Raw genomic sequence first — 20351 nt, forward strand, 5'->3', positions numbered from 1 at the left:
TTGTTGACATTTGACTTTGGTTTTACAAGTAGTCACAAGAGTTCATTGTCTTAAGACACCAGACAAAACAGAGCTTTACCATGAACTCCAGGCTTAGGAGGAAGTAGAAATTTACCTGGCTTTCCTCTTTGCCCTTTCTCAACTTCTGTCAGCCTGTCAGTCTGGAAAGCCGTAGGTATATGGTATCATTTTTGAGACTTGTATAAAGTGGTCTTTTCTTACATTCTTCGGCTTATACATCTCCTGGGAATGGGTATGTAAAAAAAAAAGCTTTTTCACCTTTTTCACCTTTAATTTAAGTTATGTGTGGAACTTAAATTTCTTTCTCTTCCTTTTCTAAGAGTTAATTATGTCTATAGAGGAATAAATCAAAAGGAAATATTAAAAATATATCTAGTCTTCATAGGACTGTTGAGATGGTATGGTAATGTATGTATGCACAATGTTAGCTTTTGTTATTGTAAATGTAATAGGATTTCTCAACCACTGTGATTGAGATAATGGTATAACTCTGCAATCAGGAAAATCAACCGATTCGAATTGATTGTAATTGTTACCAGTTGCATTTGCTGCTGTTATGAAGAAAGTAAAGTTGATTGTAAACGGAGTATGGGATTTTAAGAATAATTTTATTATTATTTTATACAGTTGATGTGCTAAAGAAAATTGACATTCCATCTGTCTTTATTGGGGAATCATCGGCCAATTCCCTGAAAGATGAATTTACATATGAAAAAGGGTAAGTAATGGATATAAAAAACAATCATGTAGCTTAATATTCCTTATATTAGGATAGAACTATATTAGTTGTAACCAAGGTTATGTTTAAAAATGAGCTCTACTGTGCTAAATTCTCTTTTAAGTCATTATGATTTTAAGACTATTGTAATATTTCTTCTGTGCATGATTACAATCATTGATGATAATTTCCTAGATCCATTGAGTTCTTTTAGGATTTGCAAGTAGTCTAATTTTATAATTCCTTCTTCATTTATTAGTTAAAATGCTTCTGTAAAGAGAACTTGCACCTTTATCGATTCTTTCAGTACCTTGGTACACAATCTAATGAAGCTAGGATGGGGTGCCAGGCTGGCTTAGTTGGTGGAACATGTGACTCTTGATCTCAGGGTAGTCAGTTTGAGCCCCATGTTGGATGTAGAGATTATTTAAAAATAAAATCTTAAGAAAGGAGGGGGGTGTCTGGGTGGGTCAGTCAATTAAGTGTCTAACGCTTGATTTCGGCTCTGGTCACAATCTCATGGTCCTGGGATCAAACTGGGCCTTGGACTCCAGGCTCAGTGGGGAGTCTGCTTGGGATTCTCTCTCTCTCCCTTCATCTGCCCCTCGCTTGTGCACTTGTTCCCACTGTGAAATAAATAAATAGTTATTTAAAAAAACCAAAACCTAGTATAAACAATTCCTGCCCTTCATTTACTGTTTTTCAAAGTGATTTCGTTCACTAGCATCTTCCAAAGATGATTTATATGTGTATTCAATATGAATTCATGAGTTAAAACTCCCTGAATATGCTTCAGCCCATTGCAGTTATTCTCTTTATTGATGTTCACATTTTCCAATTTCAGACTTCCAAGTTTAATCCAAATGTCTTTTAATGTAAATCTGGAGCTTTTGACTGCTCTTTATTTTCTGTATGACAAGATGTTCCAGACCCATTTTGTTCTTTTCCTACCCCTGACTTGGAACCTGCCGTTTTTTTCAAGGAGCCTCTGTTTCCTTTTAATTTAATATGGTATTTAGAGACTGAGAGGTGATCATTGCTCCTTGGTTTGTCATTATTTCTACGTTTTTTCAGTGGATAAATCTAAGACATATATGTGCTTTTTGTTTTTATTATACAAGGTAAGGTTTCCAGGTAAAATAGTATGTTTTAAAGATACAAAAAATCATGAGCGCATGCTGTTGGTTCTAACCTAAATTCAGGACTGAAGGTGTTTTGCTCTACTTCATTAATTTTACGCCTGTATTTTATTTTTCTGTGCTCAAAGACACCAAAGTAATTGTTTTCTTTTTTAATTGCACAATACATATATAACAGAACAATACCAACACTACTGGCATTTGTGAAAAAATAGTTCTTTCTTTGTTTAAGGTATGTCATAATAAGGATCTAAAACCAAATTACCATGTTTTAAAGACATATGAAATAATTCTGTGTGCTGATGCTGTCAACTGGAAGCACAGGCCTATTTGATTCATGTTGCTTTTAGATTTTAGGGATTGCTTTTTTACCCTCATTGTGACTTTTATGATTTTGTATAAAATTAAAATCAGCAAAACACAGTGCATATTCAGAGAAGTCCAGCTTTTCTTTTTTTTTTTAAAGATTTTATTTCTTTATTTGCCAGAGAGAGAGAGAGAGAGAGAGAGCAAGCGCACAGGCAGGCAGAGTGGCAGCAGAGGCAGAGGGAGAGGCAGGCTCCCCACTGAGCAAGGAGCCCGATATGGGACTCGATCCCAGGATGCTGGGATCATGACCTGAGCCGAAGGCAGCCACTTAACCAACTGAGCCACCCAGGCGTCCCAGAAGTCCAGCTTCTAAGTATCATCTGCTTTGTCCATTGTTCCCATCTGAACCTTTTAAGTAGCAATTTTAAATTTTATTGGAGCGCCTGGGTGGCTCAGCTGGTTAAGCATCTGCCTTCAGCTCAGGTCATGATCCCAGGGTCCTGGGATTGAATTCCACATTGGGCTCCTTGCTCAGCGGGGAGTATGCTTCTCTTTCTGCCCCTTCCCCTGCTTGTGCACGCTCTCTCTCTCTCTCTCTCTGTCAAATAAATAAATAAAATCTTCTAAAAAAAAAAGGACATAAGGAACACTAGATTTAGAACCCAGGTCTGTGAATCTTTCTGCTCACAAGAAAATTCTGGAATTGATTGTATTTCTGTGGTTACACATATATAGGAAGTGTTCAAAAGTTTTTTAATGTTGGGGTGCCTGGGTGGCTCAGTAGGTTCAAGTCTCTGCCTTCAGCTCAGGTCATGATCTCAGGGTCCTGGGATCGAGCTCTGCATTGGGCTCTCTGCTCAGCAGGGAGCCTGCCCCCCCATCTCTGCCTGCCTCTCTGCCTACTTGTGATCTCTGTCAAATAAATAAATAAAATCTTTTTTTTAAAAAAAGTTTTTTTTTTTTTAAATTTCTAGTTCCCTGGGTCTTCCTGCTTTGTTCATTTAGCTCCTTCTCACCTGGCAGTTCTGTTCATTTCTGAGCAACCCTTTGGCTTATCTCCTAGGACAGGGTTTATTTCTCATTCAAGCCACATCCACATTAGAAAGCTGTTAACATAAAAGGAGAAGAAGAAAACCCATATGAGAGATGTAAGTTTGCTATTGCTGAGATACTTATATTCTATAATGAGTTGAATATAGATAAGCAGTAGTCTGGCTTTTAACCCCTGACAATGTTAATTTATAGCTGGTTGGTAGGAGTAGGATAGGGAGGTTGCAGAAGACTAGCATCGTATGGAAAAGTTCTTCTACTTAAAAGTGGCACCACTGTTACTGTCTCAGCACTGGCTCATATGGTTTCAGAAGATTTGTGTCAAGCATAGGGGCATTACTTCCAGACCTGACCTCATGCTGGAAGAGATGGCATACATTACAGTGGCCCAGGCCTGCTGCTTTTCTTTTTTCACCCTGATAGATCAGTCCTTTTAGTATTTTATGTAAAGCTACAAAAACACATGTAAATCTTTTGTCATCCCCTATTCTGCTCAAAGCTATTGAAATAAAAATCTCCTTTTACTTTAGTGTTCTTAGCATTTTTTGGAAAATATTTAAATTATTGGGAAATTCCTTATATTATCTTTTTTTTTGTATTTGGTAAAGCTTGATAGAGCTCCCTGCATATGAATATAATAAATAATGGCAAGAAGACTTAAAAATTGCTTTATTTAATTTCACGTTATTTTTCTTAAGTACTATGGTGTTCTAAGCATCTCTATGTCGGGAAGGAGTTGGCCCGTTTTTATTTCCCTTTTATTGAGAATTTTTGTTTTGCATTTAACCCTTGTGTTACAAAGTAGCAGGCTTCACTGCCTAAAAATCACCTAGAAGTGGGTTACAATGTAGTGTTACTAGCACCATACTAGTGGAGTAGCACCTGAGTACAATGGAGAAAGCAGTCCTATCACCATTATACAAGAGTTTCCCTAGACTGAATAGATTTTCTAATGCAGGATTTGGCAGCCATGTAAAATTTGCTCACACAACAAAAATAGTGTGCCTTTTTTTTTTTTTTAAAGATTTTATCTGAGAGCAAACATAAGCAGGATCAGAGGCAGTGGGAGAAGCAGACTCCTCACTGAGCAAGGGAGCCCCATGCGGGGCTCATTCCTAGGATTCCAGGATCATGACCTGAGCCAAAGGCAGACACTTAACTGACTAACATATCCAGGCACCCCAGTAGTGTGCCTGTTCTGATCATAGTTTCATTTTATGAGTCAATTTCTGTTATTGTAATTCCACCATAAGCAATAACATGGTTAATAACAAAGGGGATTAAGGCAGGTAGCCTTACTCCATCCCTTTCCGATAACATACACTTTTTTTTTTCTAAGCTTTTTCCAGGCAAGCAATGGGAAGGGTACAGAGTAGGGAGGAGGCTACAACTCCTTTTAATTCCCTTATCAGTTTTTTATTCCATATCTCACAGATTAATGTAGAGTACAGGGGCTATGTCCATTGTACCTGGTATAAGAAGTTCATGTAAAGCATAGGGAAGAGGGAGGATATTTTTGATAATAGTAGCTTCAGAGCTTTACCATAGGAGGAGCTGATGAATAATAATTTGACTGGGATGAGGGGTTTTGTTGACAAGATACCCAAGGTACTACCATGGTTTAAATTGCTGATTTTGCCCATAAAATATGCAGAATTTTGCCCAGGTTCCTAAATTCAGTGAATAACATGTTTCTGGGATGGACACAGTAATTATTATTGGCTGATTTCCTGTACCCAGTCTAAAAGCTTCCTTAATTATGTAAGCAAGTTATTTTGGTAAATATGTAGAAGAAACAAAGATGGAGAATGTATCTCTTAAATTATTGGAAATGATATATTAGAAGATAAGATGTGTTTAGTGGATTGAATTTTAATATCTAAATGCCTTTTAAGCAATACTTTTGTTTTTAATTAACATTGTAATTTGGTAACTCTTACTATTTCTCAATTACTAATTTTTGTTTTCTTCTAGGGGCCACATTATCTTAGTTCCAGAATTTAGTCTTCCTCTGGAATACTATCTAATCCCCTTCCTGATCATAGTGGGCATCTGTCTCATCTTGATAGTCATTTTCATGGTAGGTAAATTAATGTTAAATATATTTTTAAAAATAATATGGATGGTTCTAAAAAACATTGTATTGGGAGCCTGCTTCTCCCTCTGACTCTGCCTGCTACTCTGTCTGCCTGTGCTCGCTCTCGCTTGCTCTCTCTCTGACAAATAAATAAAATCTTAAAAAAAAAAAACAAAAAAAACATTGTATTGAGTGAGAGCAGACTTACATAAAGGGGTACATATTGTATGAGTCCATTTATATGATTGGGTCTAGAAAAGGTGAAGATAATCTGGGTAGAAAAATCCTAACAGTGATTACTTCTAGGGGTGCTAGGAAGAGGGAGTGAGGGATTTACTGAGAAGGGTATGAGGGAACTTTTGAGGGGGTAAGTCATATTCTGTATCTTGACAAAGGTTGCACAAACGTCTGTACACTTAAATTTTTTGCATGTCTTTGTATATAAATTTTACCTAAGGAAAAAAATACTGTAAAAGAAATACTAAGCTCTAACTAATGATACATATGCTAAAGTATTTGGGGAGACATATATTGATGATCTGCAACTTACTTTGAAATGCATTATAAAAACAATGAGAGAAAGAGGTGTTTTTGGGGCACCTGGGTGACTCAGTTGGTTAAGCGGCTGCCTTTGGCTCAGGTCATGATATCAGAGTTCTGGGATCGAGCCCTGCTCAGCAGAGGGCTTCTCCCTCTGACTCTGCTTGCCACTCTCTCTCTCTCTGTCAAATAAATAAATAAAATCTAAAAAAGCATTTTTTAAAAAAAGAGGTGTTTTGATGGGTAAATAGAGGGATGGAAAGGTGATTAAAAGTGTAGTACAATGTTAATTATGGAATCTAGGTGATGGGTATATGGATATTCTAAAATTTCTTCAATTCTTCTCTGATTTGAAAGTTTTCATATCAAAATGTAAAGAATACTATGAGTGCTGAGGTTAAAGGTGATGACACATTATCTATAACATGGTTACTACAGTATGGTCCCGGGACTTTTAATGGGACTTTGAAGTCAGAATTATTTTCATAATAATGCTAAGATATTATTTGCCTTTGTCACCCTCAGTCTCTCAGTGTTTAAAGTGGAAGTTTCTAAAAACTATATGATTTGTGATATAAAAACAAATTGAAGGCAGAAGCAGAGAAGAGAAGACCTCTGTATTAAGATAGATACTAAAAGAGAATTGCAGGGGCACCCTGGGTGGCTCAGTTAGTTAAACGTCTGCCTTCAACTCAGGTCATGATCCCAGGGTCCTGGGATCGAGCCCACTGTCGGACTCCCTGCTCAGTGGGGAGCCTGCTTCTCCCCCTTCTTGTGTTCTCTCTCTCAACTTAATAAATCTTCTAAAAAATTTTTTTAAAAAATTAAAAAAATAGAATTGCCTCCATAAAAAACAATCCCAGGAGTCTCACTTTATTTTTTATAAAGAATATTTATAATAACATTCAATCAGTTTATTATTATATGAACATTACAGGTTAGAGATTAAATGCCATTTTGGAATGTTCAATCTTTCTGTGATGCTGTGGATTTCTTTTCATTTATTTAGATCTTCTATATTCATTTGTTTAATAATTTTTTTCTGTAAACATTTTGCACGTCTTTTGTTAGACATTTTTTTTTTTAAAGATTGTATTTATTTATTAGAGAGCACATGCAGGTGGGAGGCGTAGAGGGAGAAGCAGACTCCCCATGGAGCAGGGAACCCAATGTGGGACTCCATCCTTGGACCCGGGATCATGACCTGGGCCGAAGGCAGATGCTTAACCGATTGAGCTACATAAGCACCCCTTTAGTTAGACTTTTGAAATTGCATTTTGTAAGTGGAAGTGGTGTTATTAGGATATAAGAACATTATGGATTTTTTCAAAGCAAACTTTTGATTTTTGAATAATGTTAAGATTTACAAAAAAATTTCAAAAAAAAGTGTTCTTGTACATTTCCTCATCTAGTTTCCCCACTTTACATTATCGTGGTCCATTTGTTTAAACTAAGAAACTAACATTGGTACATTATTAGTAATTGAACTCCAGACTTTGTATAGATTTCATCAGTTTTTCCATTAATGTTGTCTTTCTGTTCCAGGATCCAAAACAAAAATCCTGTTCCAGGATTCCAAATAAAAACTATTTTATTTAGTTAGTATGTATTCCCAGGCTCCTCTGTTCTCTGATAGTCTTATATATATTATTTGGAATTCTTTTGTGAAAAAGATGTATCTATCTCTTCTTGGCATTTATTTATTTATTCAATCATTTATTTATATTAATGTGTACTCCTGTATATTTATTTTATACCTTGGTTTATAATCCAGTGCCATTTTATTTATGTTCAAATTTTGAACTTTGGCCGTGGAAAGCTCTGTCAAGCTAGGTCATGTGTCCCTTTCATTTGATCCATCCTTTAGTTTTTCTAAGCACTTCTTTTGTATCTGGTACAGTAAGAAGCTTCAGATTCATCTTATATTTTCTTGCTCCACCCCTAAAATTAGACATTTCTCCAAGGAACCCTGGTTTCTTTTATTGAAGAGTTATATTTAGAAACCAAGATTTAGACACTGGACATCATTTTTATATATTAATCTTGTATCTACAAACTTGCTGAATTCTACTCTGGTAATTTGAACTTATTGAGTCCCTTAGGTTTTTAGTGTAGAAAATAGAATAGAAAGAATAACCAAAAAATGCCCTTGGCAGAGTATGAGTAGATGTAAATACCCTTAAATCAATAAAGATTATTGACTAAAAACTAAAAATGAATATCATTAAATGGTTAATTTATTAGAAGACTTCTTGAAAGCAGAAACAACAAAAAAATGCTACTTATTGTTGAACCTCCTATTTAACATTATGCTGTCCTTTCTGGTAAACTGAGAAAAAAAGACTGTATAAGGATTAGAAATAAAAATTTTCTTTTTCCTTATTTAATGATGAATGGGTGCTGAATTATATATCTTTTACCTGTTGTAATGATCATTGTTTTTTTTCTCTTTTACTCTATGTGGGATTAAATTATTTTGTAAATTTTAAAATCCTTATATTTGATTATCATGTATAAATTTTGTCTTTACATTTTGGATTACTCTGATTTCTAATATGGACCATTTAGTTCTACACTTTTACATAGATGCAAAAATCCAAAATAAAATATTAGCATTCTGAATGTCTGGGTAAGGGAAAGTTTTAGTATTATGGGACCAGAATAATCTTTTTTATTTTTAATGGAATTATTTCATTTTGGTTTTTTAGGGAGGGAGGGAGATAGGATTGAGAGAGGAGGGAGAGAGGGAGAGACCCTTAAGCCAATTCTATACCCAGCAGGGCTCAGTCTCACAACCCTGAGATCATAACCTGAGCCGAAATCAAGAGTTGGATGTTAACTTACTGAGCCACCTAGGCACTCCTAGAATAGTCTTCACATCAAACTGGACAATCCATTAGCACATGGAGCGGGTGCTATAGAAAAAAGTATGACAAGTCCTCAAAAAATTAAACAAATTATCATATCCAGCAATTCCACTTTGGGTATGTAACCAAAAGATTTGAAGACAGAGTTGGACAGATATTTGTACACCTTTGTTCATAATAGCATTATTTCCAATACCCAAAGGTGGAAGCAACCAAATTGTCCATCAGTGCATGAACAAAATGGGTTTTCAGATAAACAAAATGTGGTATAGACATACAATGGAATGTTAGCTTCAAAAAGGAAGGGAATTCTAATACATGTACAATGTGGACGAACCTTAAAGACATGCTCACTTGAAAAAAGCTAGTCATGAAAGAACCAGTACTGTACAATTTTATTTATATGGGATACCTAGAGTAGTCAGATTCAGAGACAGAAAGTAGAATGGTAGTTGCCACGGGCTATAGGGAGGGTAGGGTAGGGAATTACTGTTTAATGAGTACAGGGTTTCAGTTTTGCAAGATGAAAAGAGTTTTATGAATATATGGCAGTGATGGTAGCACAGTAATGTGAATGTACTTAATGCCACAGAACTGTAACTTAAAAATGGTTAAGATAGTAAGTTTAGTATTATTTTACCATACAGTTGATCCTTGTGCAACATGGGTTTGAACAGCATGGGTCCACTTAAAAGCAGTTACAAATAAGTAACTAGACCCATAATACTAATAACCCTTATTTTCTGTTTCCTAAAATAGTTTTTGATAGAGTTGGGATTATATATCAGTTTTTGGTGAAGGTTGTTTACAAAATAATCTAGGTCTGTTGACTTTTCTCATAGTCATCTGGACATTCAGATAGATGGTTGTCTTTTTCTACTACCACGCCCAGTGTGGAGCTTGATGCAGGGCTCGATCTCACAGCCCTGAGATCATGACCTGAGCTGAAATCAAGAGTCAGATGCTTATCTGACTGAGCCACCCAGGTACCCCCTAAATTATATTTTTAAGAAATTGTCTATTTTATCTGTTTTCAAGTGCCTTGTCTGGAATCAAGTGCCACTCACATAACAATTTAAAGAGAGTTTCTGTTTTTTAAAGAGAATTTACACTATATGTGAAATGAGTTCTCTTTATTCATATTTGTCCATGCCTTTCACAGTGTTATCAGAAGTTTACCTGTTTTGTCTTTCAAAGAAGTAGACCTTGAGTATTTTCTCTTATTCCTTTCATTCAACAAGTATTTTGCATCTATGATGCACTGCTTTGGGGTGCAAAGATTCATCAGTGAACCAAATAGGTAAAAATGCCTTGTGTAAAGTAGCCTAGATTCTGGTAGAAGTTACATTCTAAAGTCTTCACTTTCATCCTTTTTTTTTTTTTCTCTATCTCCTGAATTTCTGCTTTTTATTTTTTTCATTAGTTTCAGAGGTAGAATTTGGTGATTCATCAGTTGCGTATAACAGCTGGTGCTCATTACAAATGCCCTCCTTAATGCCCATCACCCAACTATCCCTTCCATTTCCCTTCTCCCCTCCATCCACCCACATTTTGTTTCCAAGAGTACAGCATCTCTTATGGTTTGCCTCACTCTGAATTTTCCATCTTATTTTATTTTTTCTTCACTACTCCTATGTTCATCTGTTTTGTTTCTTAAATTCCATGTATGTGTGAAATCATATGGTATTTGTCTTTCTCTGACTGACTTATTTCACTTAGCATAATACCTTCTAGTTTCATCTGTGTTGTTGCCAATGACAAGATTTTATTCTTTTTGATGGCAGAGTAATATTGAGGTCTGTGTGTGTGTGTGTGTGTGTGTGTGTGTGTGTGTATACACATATATATTCCATCTTCTTTATCCAATCATCTGTTGATAGACATCTGGGCTCTTTCCTTATTTTGGCTATTGTGGACATTGGGGTGCAGGTTCCCTTCATATCATTATGTTTGTATCCTATGGATAAAATCCTATCCTATGGATAAAAACCTAGTAGTGCCAATGCTGGATCATAGGGTACCTCTGTTTTTAACTTTTTTGGGAACCTCCCTACTGATTTCCAGAGTGGCTGCACCAGTTTGCATTTCCACCAAGAGTTTAAGAGGGTTCTCCTTTCTCCACATCCTCTCCAGCACTTCCTCTCACTCCTTCATGTCCTCATCCTTTTCCCAGCCCCATCCCTAGGCACAGATCAGCTTTTAGTCACTATAGATTAGTTTGCATTTTTTTCAGCTTTATACACATAGAATTATATATTATGTACTCTTCTGTGTCTGTCTTCTTTCTCTCAGGATATTTTGAGATTCATATATTGAGTATATTGACTTTTTTTTTTTAACCCAGTTCTGTTTGATTGTATAAATAAATCACAGTTTTGTTTATCCATTTACCTTTTTATAGGCATTAGGGTTGTTTCTGGTTTTTGGATATTACAATAAAGCTGACATAGACATTTGTGTACAGGTTGTTATATTGATTCATACTTTCATTTCTATTGGGTACATATAAGTAGAAGTGGGGTGATTGAGTCGTATGGTAAATGTGTGTTTAAAGTTATAAAAACCATCAGCATTCCAAAGTGGTTATAACAGTAGTGTATCATGATGACAGTTCCTCCACTTCGTTGCCAACACTTGATATAGTTCGTCTTTTTAATTTTAGTCGTTCTCATAGGTGTATAGTGGCATTTGTGATTTGAATTGACATTTCTCCTTGACTAATTATGTTGAGTATCTCTTCCAGTGCTTATTTGCCATGCATTTGTCTTCTTGGTAAACTGTTTATTCAAATATTTTGTCCATTTGTTTTCTGTTGGGTTGGTTGTTTTTTATTATTGTTTTTGAGTTCTTCATAAATTCTCATACAAATCTCTTATCAAATATGGAATTTGCAAGTATTTTTTCTCATTCTGTGGTTTGTCTTTTATTTTTTAAGTGTGTTTTGAGGATAGAAGTCCTTATTGACACAGTCAAACTTATCACAATTTTCTTTTTATGGATGTCACTTTTGGTATTTGGCTCTGTCCTGTAGACTTCCTTTGCATTCTTGCAAGCACAGTCACTTATATTTGAAAATATTTTGTATATTTTATCCAGCATTCCTGAGTATTCATAGTACAGGTGTTCTATAATACTTCTATTCAGTTTGCTGCTACAACTGAAAGTGCAGTGACTAATAAATGTATGTTTGAAAATTTTTATTAGTTTGTAACTTATAGGAATTCAACTCTGCCTTCTTGATCCAGTGGAGTCTTTGTAACTTGTGGTCTATCATTTATATTTGCAAACAAATAGTTCTATGTTATTTATAATGTTTCTATTAGAGTAGATAAAGATAACTTCGGTGAATGATTAAAAACTCAAAGGATAATTTGAGGTAAACTACTTATGTAATTAGTGCTTCAATTAATGATATTGCAATTAGGGCTTAAGTAAATTGAATTGATTTGCAGCAGCTATCCAGAAACATGTCTATTATTGTAATGGCTGTTTTCCATTTGCATGTTTAATGTCTGATTTCTTTTTTTTCTTTATCTTTAGATCACAAAATTCGTCCAGGACAGACATAGAGCTAGAAGAAACAGACTTCGTAAAGATCAACTTAAGAAACTCCCCGTACATAAATTCAAAAAAGGTCAAGTGAATATTTTAATTTTCTAAATAATCACCATTTGTTTATTTAAGAATCCATGATGACCTCATTCTAATACTACCTGCTGAGTCCTTGCCACATACTATGCCTAATACTTTGTTAATAGTGAGTGAATGTGGAAAATGGGTTTTTTTTTTTGCTGTGGTATATGCTGGTGAAGGCAAGAAGGGGGTAAATGGTCGGCAGAGAATTTACAAACAATAACAAAACTGACCTAAATGCTTTTTATTATCACCATCTGTCAGCAGTTCTCAACCTAAATGGATAAAATACTTCTGTGCATTAATATGATCTACTCCCACTAATCCTCCTTCTCTCTCCCACCATATATCACTATTTAACTAAATACAAAGTTAATAGTTACGTTAACTAAATACACATGTGGCTATTATATGTCAGTATATTTTAAATATATCGTCTCATTTAATTTTTCATATTTCTATGAAATGGATACTTTAATGGGCATTATGGATGAGGAAATAGAGGATCAGAGAGACAAAAAACTTTAATGTCACACAGCCAGTCCTGATAGAGCTGGGGAGGGGTCTAATAATCTAGTCAATATAATTTCTCCTACCTATGCTATAGTACATGCTTATTAAATCCTTTTGGCTAGTAATCCCAGACTTTTCAATTCCATATACCATGAAAAGTATTCTGTTTTTTAATTCAGAAAAAAATGAATAGAAAGGAGAAATGGGGAAGGCATTAGAATTTAGTTCTGCCAAAATTTTATTTTCCAAGTAATAATGTGTTTTAAAAACCTTCCATTTACAATAACTGTTATTTGATTAAAAATATAACATTAACAAAAAAAAAAAGGAAAAGCCACATGTTAAAAGGAATAAACAGACACATTTATAAAAATGTACTGCACTGTCCTCATTCACTGTGGAGTACATAAAAGTTATTCACAGGCCAGAAGTGGTTTAAGAACTGGTTTTAGGAATCACTTTTTTAAACTCCATTTTGTGTTTATTTTTATGCTTCCTAAACCCAGAAAAAAAGTTTAGAAAGGTGGTATTATCCTAGCATACATAGTTGGTTTTTTATCTGAGTAAGATGAGTAGCCATTATAGGATTTTGAGTGGGGGGAGAAGGTAATATGTAATTAAATGTTAAAAGGGTCTTTCGGGGGCGCCTGGGTGATTCAGTGGGTTAAGCCTCTGCTTTCGGCTAAGGTCATGGTCTCAGGGTCCTGGGATCGAGCTCCGCATCTGGCTCTCTGCTCAGCGGGGAGTCTGCTTCCTCCTCTCTCTCTCTGTGCCCACCTCTCTGCCTACTTGTGATCTCTGTCTGTCAAATAAATAAATAAAATCTTTAAACAAAACAAAGCAAAGCAAAACAAAAAAAGGGTCTTTATGCTGCTAAGAGTAGGGTGTAGAGGGTCAAGGGTCTGTATACATAGAGAGACCAGATAAGAGGCCATTGCAATAATCCAAGTGAGGTATGAATGTGGGTTAGACTGAGTGGTAGCAGTGGAGGAGGTGAAGAAAATCTTAAATTCCTAAAATTTAAATTAAATTTAAATTAAAAGAAAATCTTAAATTCATATGTTTGGAAGATGGAATACACTGTATTTATTAATGGACTAGTTGGGGGAGAGAAAACAGGGATGACACCAGAGTTTTTGGTTTTAGCAATGGCATTGCCTTAAAATAGAGATAAGGATGGTTAATAAGGGTGGAGTGGTTTTGGGGGGAAAATTGGGCAAGTAAGTTTTGGACCTATGGAATCTCAGATGTCTTATAGACATTATAAATGAGTCTAGAGTTTAAGAGACAGATCTGAACTGGAGGTGTTGCATAAACATGTATTTAAATCATGAGTCTTGAATGATGGTACCAAGAGAATGAGTATAGGTGTATGGAAAAATACCAAAGACATATTTGGGACATTCTAACATTAAGGAAGAAGAGGAATCAGCTAGCAGTGGAGACGGAGCAGGAATAGCCAGTTATATAAGGGGAAAATCAGAAGAGTGCGCTTTACCAAAAACCAAAGTGATGCAAATCTGTCGAAGAGCGAAAAGTGATATAACCTGTGTGACAAGCTCCTGATAAATAAGGAAGATGAAGCCAACAGTTGGCCATTAGAAGTTATTATCTTGATGAGCAGTTTTGACAGGAAAAAACCCGAGACTGTGGTGGGTTTAGGAGAGAATGGAAGGAGAAGGATCAGAGCCAGTAACTGCAGACAACTTTAAACAGAAATTTAACTAAAAGTGGAAGAAATGTGGTAGCAGTTGGTAGAGATGTTGGGTTAAGAAATAACAGCACGTTTACTGAAGGAAATTGATGACATGAGTGACAGATGGGAGAGTAGCTGTCATCCTGTCTTTGAGAAGGCAAGAAGGAATGGGATCTGGTATACAAATAGGTGGACTAGCCTTAGGATGGCAGCATGGAGAGCTGAGCCCTGATGGAAGTTAGAATATGTGGGTGTAAAATTCTGGGACATGGGTATTTATGGTGGTAGGTCTGTGGAAATTTCCTTTACTTCCATTTTTCTCAGGGAAGTGGGAAACAATAATTAACTGAAGATGAGGATGGGAGGGGAGATGCTGGAGGTTTCAGAACAGAAAGGTATAAAATATTTCTAGGAGTATAATTGTGCAGATGGACCAGGGAAATATAATATGATAACCTGACAGCCCAAACCTCTCTGTCGGGTTTATGGTTATGAACCAGTCAACATATTTATGTTTTTCTCTAGCTGTATTCATCTGTGTGGACTGGTGTTTTATCCTTATTATCCTGTTTTTTTTTTTAATGTGAAGTATAACATGTATACAAAAAACATCTAAGATACATATTTCTGGAACCATCTAGTTCAAGAAGCAGAACATGATTGGTGCACCAGAAACTACTGTTTATTTACCCTTCTGGATCACAATACTTTCCTCACTGGAATTAGTCATTCAGGCTTATGATAATTATTTCATTGTCTTTCTATTGGGTTTTACCACCTGTATATTCATTCCAAAATAATATGATTGAATTTTTTCCCATTTTTGAATTACATTTTTTTAAAGTTTTCAATCGCCCATTGTTCATCATGACAAGTGCCCTTCTGAATTCCCATCACCTATTTCACCCATCTCCCCACCAAACTCCCCTCTGGTTAACCCTCTGTTTGTTCTCTATAGTTAGGAGTCTGTTTCTTGGTTTGCCTTTCTCTCTTTTCCCCACCTTTGCTCGTTTGTTTCGTAAATTCCATCTGTGAGTGAAATCATACAGTATTGGTCTTTCTCTGACTTCTTTCGCTTAGCATTATGCTCTCTAGCTCCATCTGTGTTGTTGCAAAAGGCAAGATTTCATTCTTTTCTATGGCTGAATAGTATTTCATTGTATATCTATATCACATTTTCTTAATCCATTTATTAATGGACAGTTGGACAGTTGGACAGCTTCCATATCTTGGTTGGTGTTAATAATGTTGCTAAAAACATTGGGGTGCATGTATCCCTTTGAATTAGTGTTTTTGTCTTCTTTGGATTAATATCCATTAGTCTGAGTGCTGGATTTAGGGTAGCTCTATTTTTAACTTTTTGAGGAAACTCCATACTGTTTTCCAGAGTGGCTGCACCAGTTTGCATTCCCACTATTAGTGCAACAGGGTTCCTGTTGCTCTACATCCTCTCAAACACCTGTTGCTTCTTGTGTTGTTGAGTTTAACCATTCTGACAGGTGTAAAGTGATATCTCATTACTTTTGACTTGCATTTCTCTGATGATAAGTGATGTTGAGGATTTTTCATTTATCTGTTGGTGATCTGTATATCTTTTTTGGAGGAATGTCTGTTCATGTATTCTGCCCATTTTTAATTGGATTATTTGGTTTTGGGACATTGAGGGGGTTTTTTGGATTTGGTTTTTTTTTTAATAGTGGACATTGAGTTTTTATAAGTTCTTTATATACTTTGGATATTAACCCTTTATTGGATATGCCATTTGCAAATATCTTCTTCCATTTAGTAGATTGCCTTTTAGCTTTGTTGATTCCTTCACTGTGCAGAAGCTTTTTGATTTTATTATACCCCAATAGATTATTTTTGCTTCTGTTTCCTTTGCCTCAGGAGACGTATCTAGGAAAACATTTCTATAGCCAATGTCAGAGAAATTACTCCCTGTATTCTCTTCTAGGATTTTTATGGTTTCAGGTCTTACATTTAGGTCCTTAATTCATTTTGAGTTTATTTTTGTGTATGATGTAAGAAAGTGATCCAATTCCATTCTTTTGCATGAGGCTGTCCCAGTTTTCCCAACACCATTTGTTGAAGAGACTGTCTTTTTCTCATTGGATGTTTTTGTTTCCTTTGCAAAAGGTTAATTGACCATATAATCATCGTTTTATTTCTGGGTTTATTTCCATTCCATTCTGTTGATCTATGTGTCTGTTTTTGTGCCAGTACCGTACTGTTTTGATTACTACAGCTTTGTAGTACCCACAGCTTTGTGCTATATCTTGAAATTCAGGATTATTGTACCTCCAGGTTTGTTATTCTTTTTCAAGATTCCTTTGGCTTTTGGGGTGTTTTTGTGGTTGCATACAAATTTTAGGATTGTTTGTTCTAGTTTTGTGAAAAGTGCTGTTGGTATTTTGACAGGGATTACATTAAATAATAGATTGGATGGTATGGACATTATAACAATATTTGTTGTTCCAATTCATGAGCATGGAATATCTTGCCATTTCTTTGTGTCATCTTCAATCTTTTTAAATCAATATTTTATAGTTTTCAGAGTAAGGTCTTTCTCCTTCTGGGTTAAGATTGTTCCTAGGTATTTTATTTTGGGTGCAGTTGTAAATGGGATTATTTTCTTAATTTCTCTTTCTACAGCTTCATTATTAGTATATAGAAATGCAATGGATTTCTGTATATTGATTTTTTTTTAAAGATTTTTATTTATTTATTTGACAAACAGAGATCACAAGTAGAGAGGCAGGCACAGAGAGAGGGAAGCGGGCCCCCCGCTGAGCAGAGAGCCCAATGCAGGGCTTGATCCCAGGACCCCGGGATCATGACCTGAGCCGAAGGCAGAGGCCCAACCCACTGAGCCACCCAGGCGCCCCTGTATATTGATTTTCTATCTTGCAACCTTACTGAATTCATTTATTCTAGTAGATTTTTGGTGGAGTCTTAGGGTTCTCTGTGTAATAGTATCATGTCATCTACAAATAGTTAAAGTTTTACTTCTTTCTTACCAATTTGGATGTCTTTTATTTCTCTTTGTTATCCTAGCTGTGGTTAGGACTTCTAGTAAAATGTTGAATAAAAGTAGTGAGAATGGACATCCTTGTGGACACCCCTTTTCCCTGTTATATATGATGTTAGTTGTGGGTTTTTCATATTTGGCCTTTAATTTGTTGGTGTATGTTCCCTCTGAACCCTGAACCTACTTTGTTGAGGATTTTTTTTTTTTTATCATGAATGGATGTTGTATTTTGTCATGACTTTTCTGCGTGAAAAATTGAAGTCATCATATAGTTTTTAATCCATGATACAGTTTTCTGCATGAAATATTGAAATCATCATATATTTTTTATCCTTTTATTTTTTAGTTTTTTAAAGATTTTATTTATTTATTTGACAGAGATCACAAGTAGGAAGAGAGGCAGGCAGAGAGAGAGAGAGAGGAGGAAGCAGGCTTCCTGCCGAGCAGAGAGCCTGATGCGGGACTCGATCCCAGGACCCTGAGATCATGACCTGAGCCGACAGCAGAGGCTTAACCCACTGAGCCACCCAGGCACCCAATTCTTTTATTGATATAATATAACAAGTTGGCTGATTTGTGAATATTGAGCCACCTTTGCATCCTGGGAATAAATCCCACTTGATCATGGTGAATGATTTTATTTTAATATATGTTGGATTTGGTTTGCTAATATTTTTGTTGCAGATTTTAATATCTGTGTTCATCAGAGATACTGGCCTATAGTTCTCTTTTTTTGTGGTGTCTTTAACTGGTTTTGGTATCAGGATAATTCTGACCTCACAAAATGAAAAATTTGGAAGCTTTTCTTCCTTTTTTATATTTTGGAATAGTTTGATAAGAATTGGGTATTAACTGTTCTTCAAAAAGTTTCATAGGGGACTTGAGTGGTACAGTCAATTAAGTGGCCGATTCTTCGTTTTTGCTCAGGTTGTGATCTCAGGGTCATGAGATTGAGTCCCATGTCTAGCTTTGCATTCATTGCAGAATCTCTTTGAGACTCTTTCTCTCCTCTTCAAATAAATCTTAAAATGAAATAAAATGTTTTTTAGAATTCACCTGTGAAGCCATCTGGTTCTGGACTTTGGCTTGTTGGGAGTTTTTGATTACTAATTCCATTCCATTCCTGTTAATCGCTTTGTTCACATTTTCTTTTTCTTCCTCATTTTGGAAGACTTTATGTTTCTAGGAATTCATCTGTTCTAGGTTATCCAATTTGTTGGCATATACTTTTTCATAATATTCTCTTATGACCCTTTGTATTTCTGTGGTTTCGGTTGTTATTTCTCCTCTATCATTTCTGTTTTTGAGTCCTCTCTCTCTTTGATGAGTCTGTCTAAAGGTTTATCAGAACCAACTCCTGGTTTAAAATCTGTTTGGATGATTTATCCATTCATGTAAGTGGGGTGTTAAAGTCACCTGTTATTGTTTTACTATCAATTAGTTCCCTTTATGTTTTTATTAGCTGCTTTGTGTATTTGGGTGGTCCCATGCTGGATGCATAACTATTTACAATTGTTGAATATTCTTGTTGGATTGTTCCCTTTATAATGATATAGTGTCCTTTGTCCCTTGTTACAGTCTTTGTTTTAAAGTCTATTTTTAAATAGACTAAGTCTAATTAAGTCTAATTTTAAAGGCTCCAAATATTGTTACCTTGGCTTTTTTTTCACTTCCATTTGCATGGTAAATACTTTTCCATCCTATTTCTTTCCATCTACATGCATCTTTAGGTCTGAAGTGAGTCTTTTGTAGGCAGCATATAGATGGGTTTTGCTTTTTATCCATTCTGTCACTTTTGGATTGGTGTGTTTAGTCCATTTATAGTCAAAGTAATTATTGATAGGTAGGTACTTACTGCCATTTTGTTACTTGTTTTATGGTTGTTTTTATAATTCTTCTCTTTTTTGTTCTCTTCTCTCACAGATGGCTAGTTTAGTGATATATTTGGGTTTCTTTATTTTTTGCATACCACTTACTGATTTATGATTTGTGGTTATCATTAGGTTTGTATATAATATCTTTTGCATATAGCAATCTATATTAAGTTTCTGACTGCTTAAGTTTCAACCCATTCTTTACTCCTTCCTCTTCTGTACTCCTATACTTTTTTTAGGTATATGGTATCAAAATTTACATCCTTTTATTTTCTGAATCTCTTGACTGATTTTTGTAGACACACTCCTACTTATGATCTTTCCACTCAAAGGGTTCCTTTAACATTTCTCATAGCACTGGTTTAATGGTGATGACTTCCTTTAGCTTCTGTTTATCTAGGAAACCATTTCTCTCCTTCTCTTCTGAAAGATAGCCTTGCTGGATAGAGTATTCTTGGCTGGAGTTTTGTTTTGTTTTGTTTTGTTTTGTTTCCCTTCTTTCAGCTCTTTGAATATATCATGCCACTCTGTTCTGGCCTGCAAAGTTTCTGGTGAAAAATCTGTTGGTAGCCTTATTGGATTTCCCTTGTTTATAACTGTTCTCACTTGCTGCTTTTAAAACTCTCTTTATCCCTACTTTTTACCATTTTAATTACTGTGTGTCTTGGTGTGGACCTCCTTAGGTTGATTTTGTTGGGGGCTCACTTTGCTTCTCGGGTCTGGATTTCTGTTTCCCTCCCTGGAATTGGGGCAACTTTCAGCTAGTATTCCTTCCTTCCTTCCTTCTTCTCTCCCTCCCTCCTTCCTTCCTGTTTTTCTTTAAAGATTTTATTTATTTATTTGACAGAGTGTGCACAAGCAGGGGGAGTGACAGGCAGAGAGGGAG

At 35.5% G+C, this 20351-nt stretch overlaps 1 protein-coding gene across 6 annotated transcripts in view; it reads left to right on the forward strand.

Annotated features, from left to right (window-relative positions):
* Positions 1-20351, forward strand: part of RNF13 (ring finger protein 13) — a 157948-nt gene that overhangs the window by 97850 nt on the left and 39747 nt on the right. For all 6 annotated transcript variants that reach the window (XM_004755530.3, XM_004755528.2, XM_004755527.2 and 3 more), the window contains 3 exons: positions 649-739; positions 5212-5317; positions 12262-12355. In XM_004755530.3, the coding sequence (XP_004755587.1) occupies positions 649-739; positions 5212-5317; positions 12262-12355 (291 nt within the window). The remainder of the gene's footprint in view (positions 1-648; positions 740-5211; positions 5318-12261; positions 12356-20351) is intronic.

The sequence above is a fragment of the Mustela putorius genome, unplaced genomic scaffold (assembly GCF_011764305.1).
Source record: "Mustela putorius furo isolate JIRA1106 unplaced genomic scaffold, ASM1176430v1.1 tig00003834_pilon_pilon_pilon, whole genome shotgun sequence".
NCBI classification, from domain to species: Eukaryota; Metazoa; Chordata; class Mammalia; order Carnivora; family Mustelidae; genus Mustela; species Mustela putorius.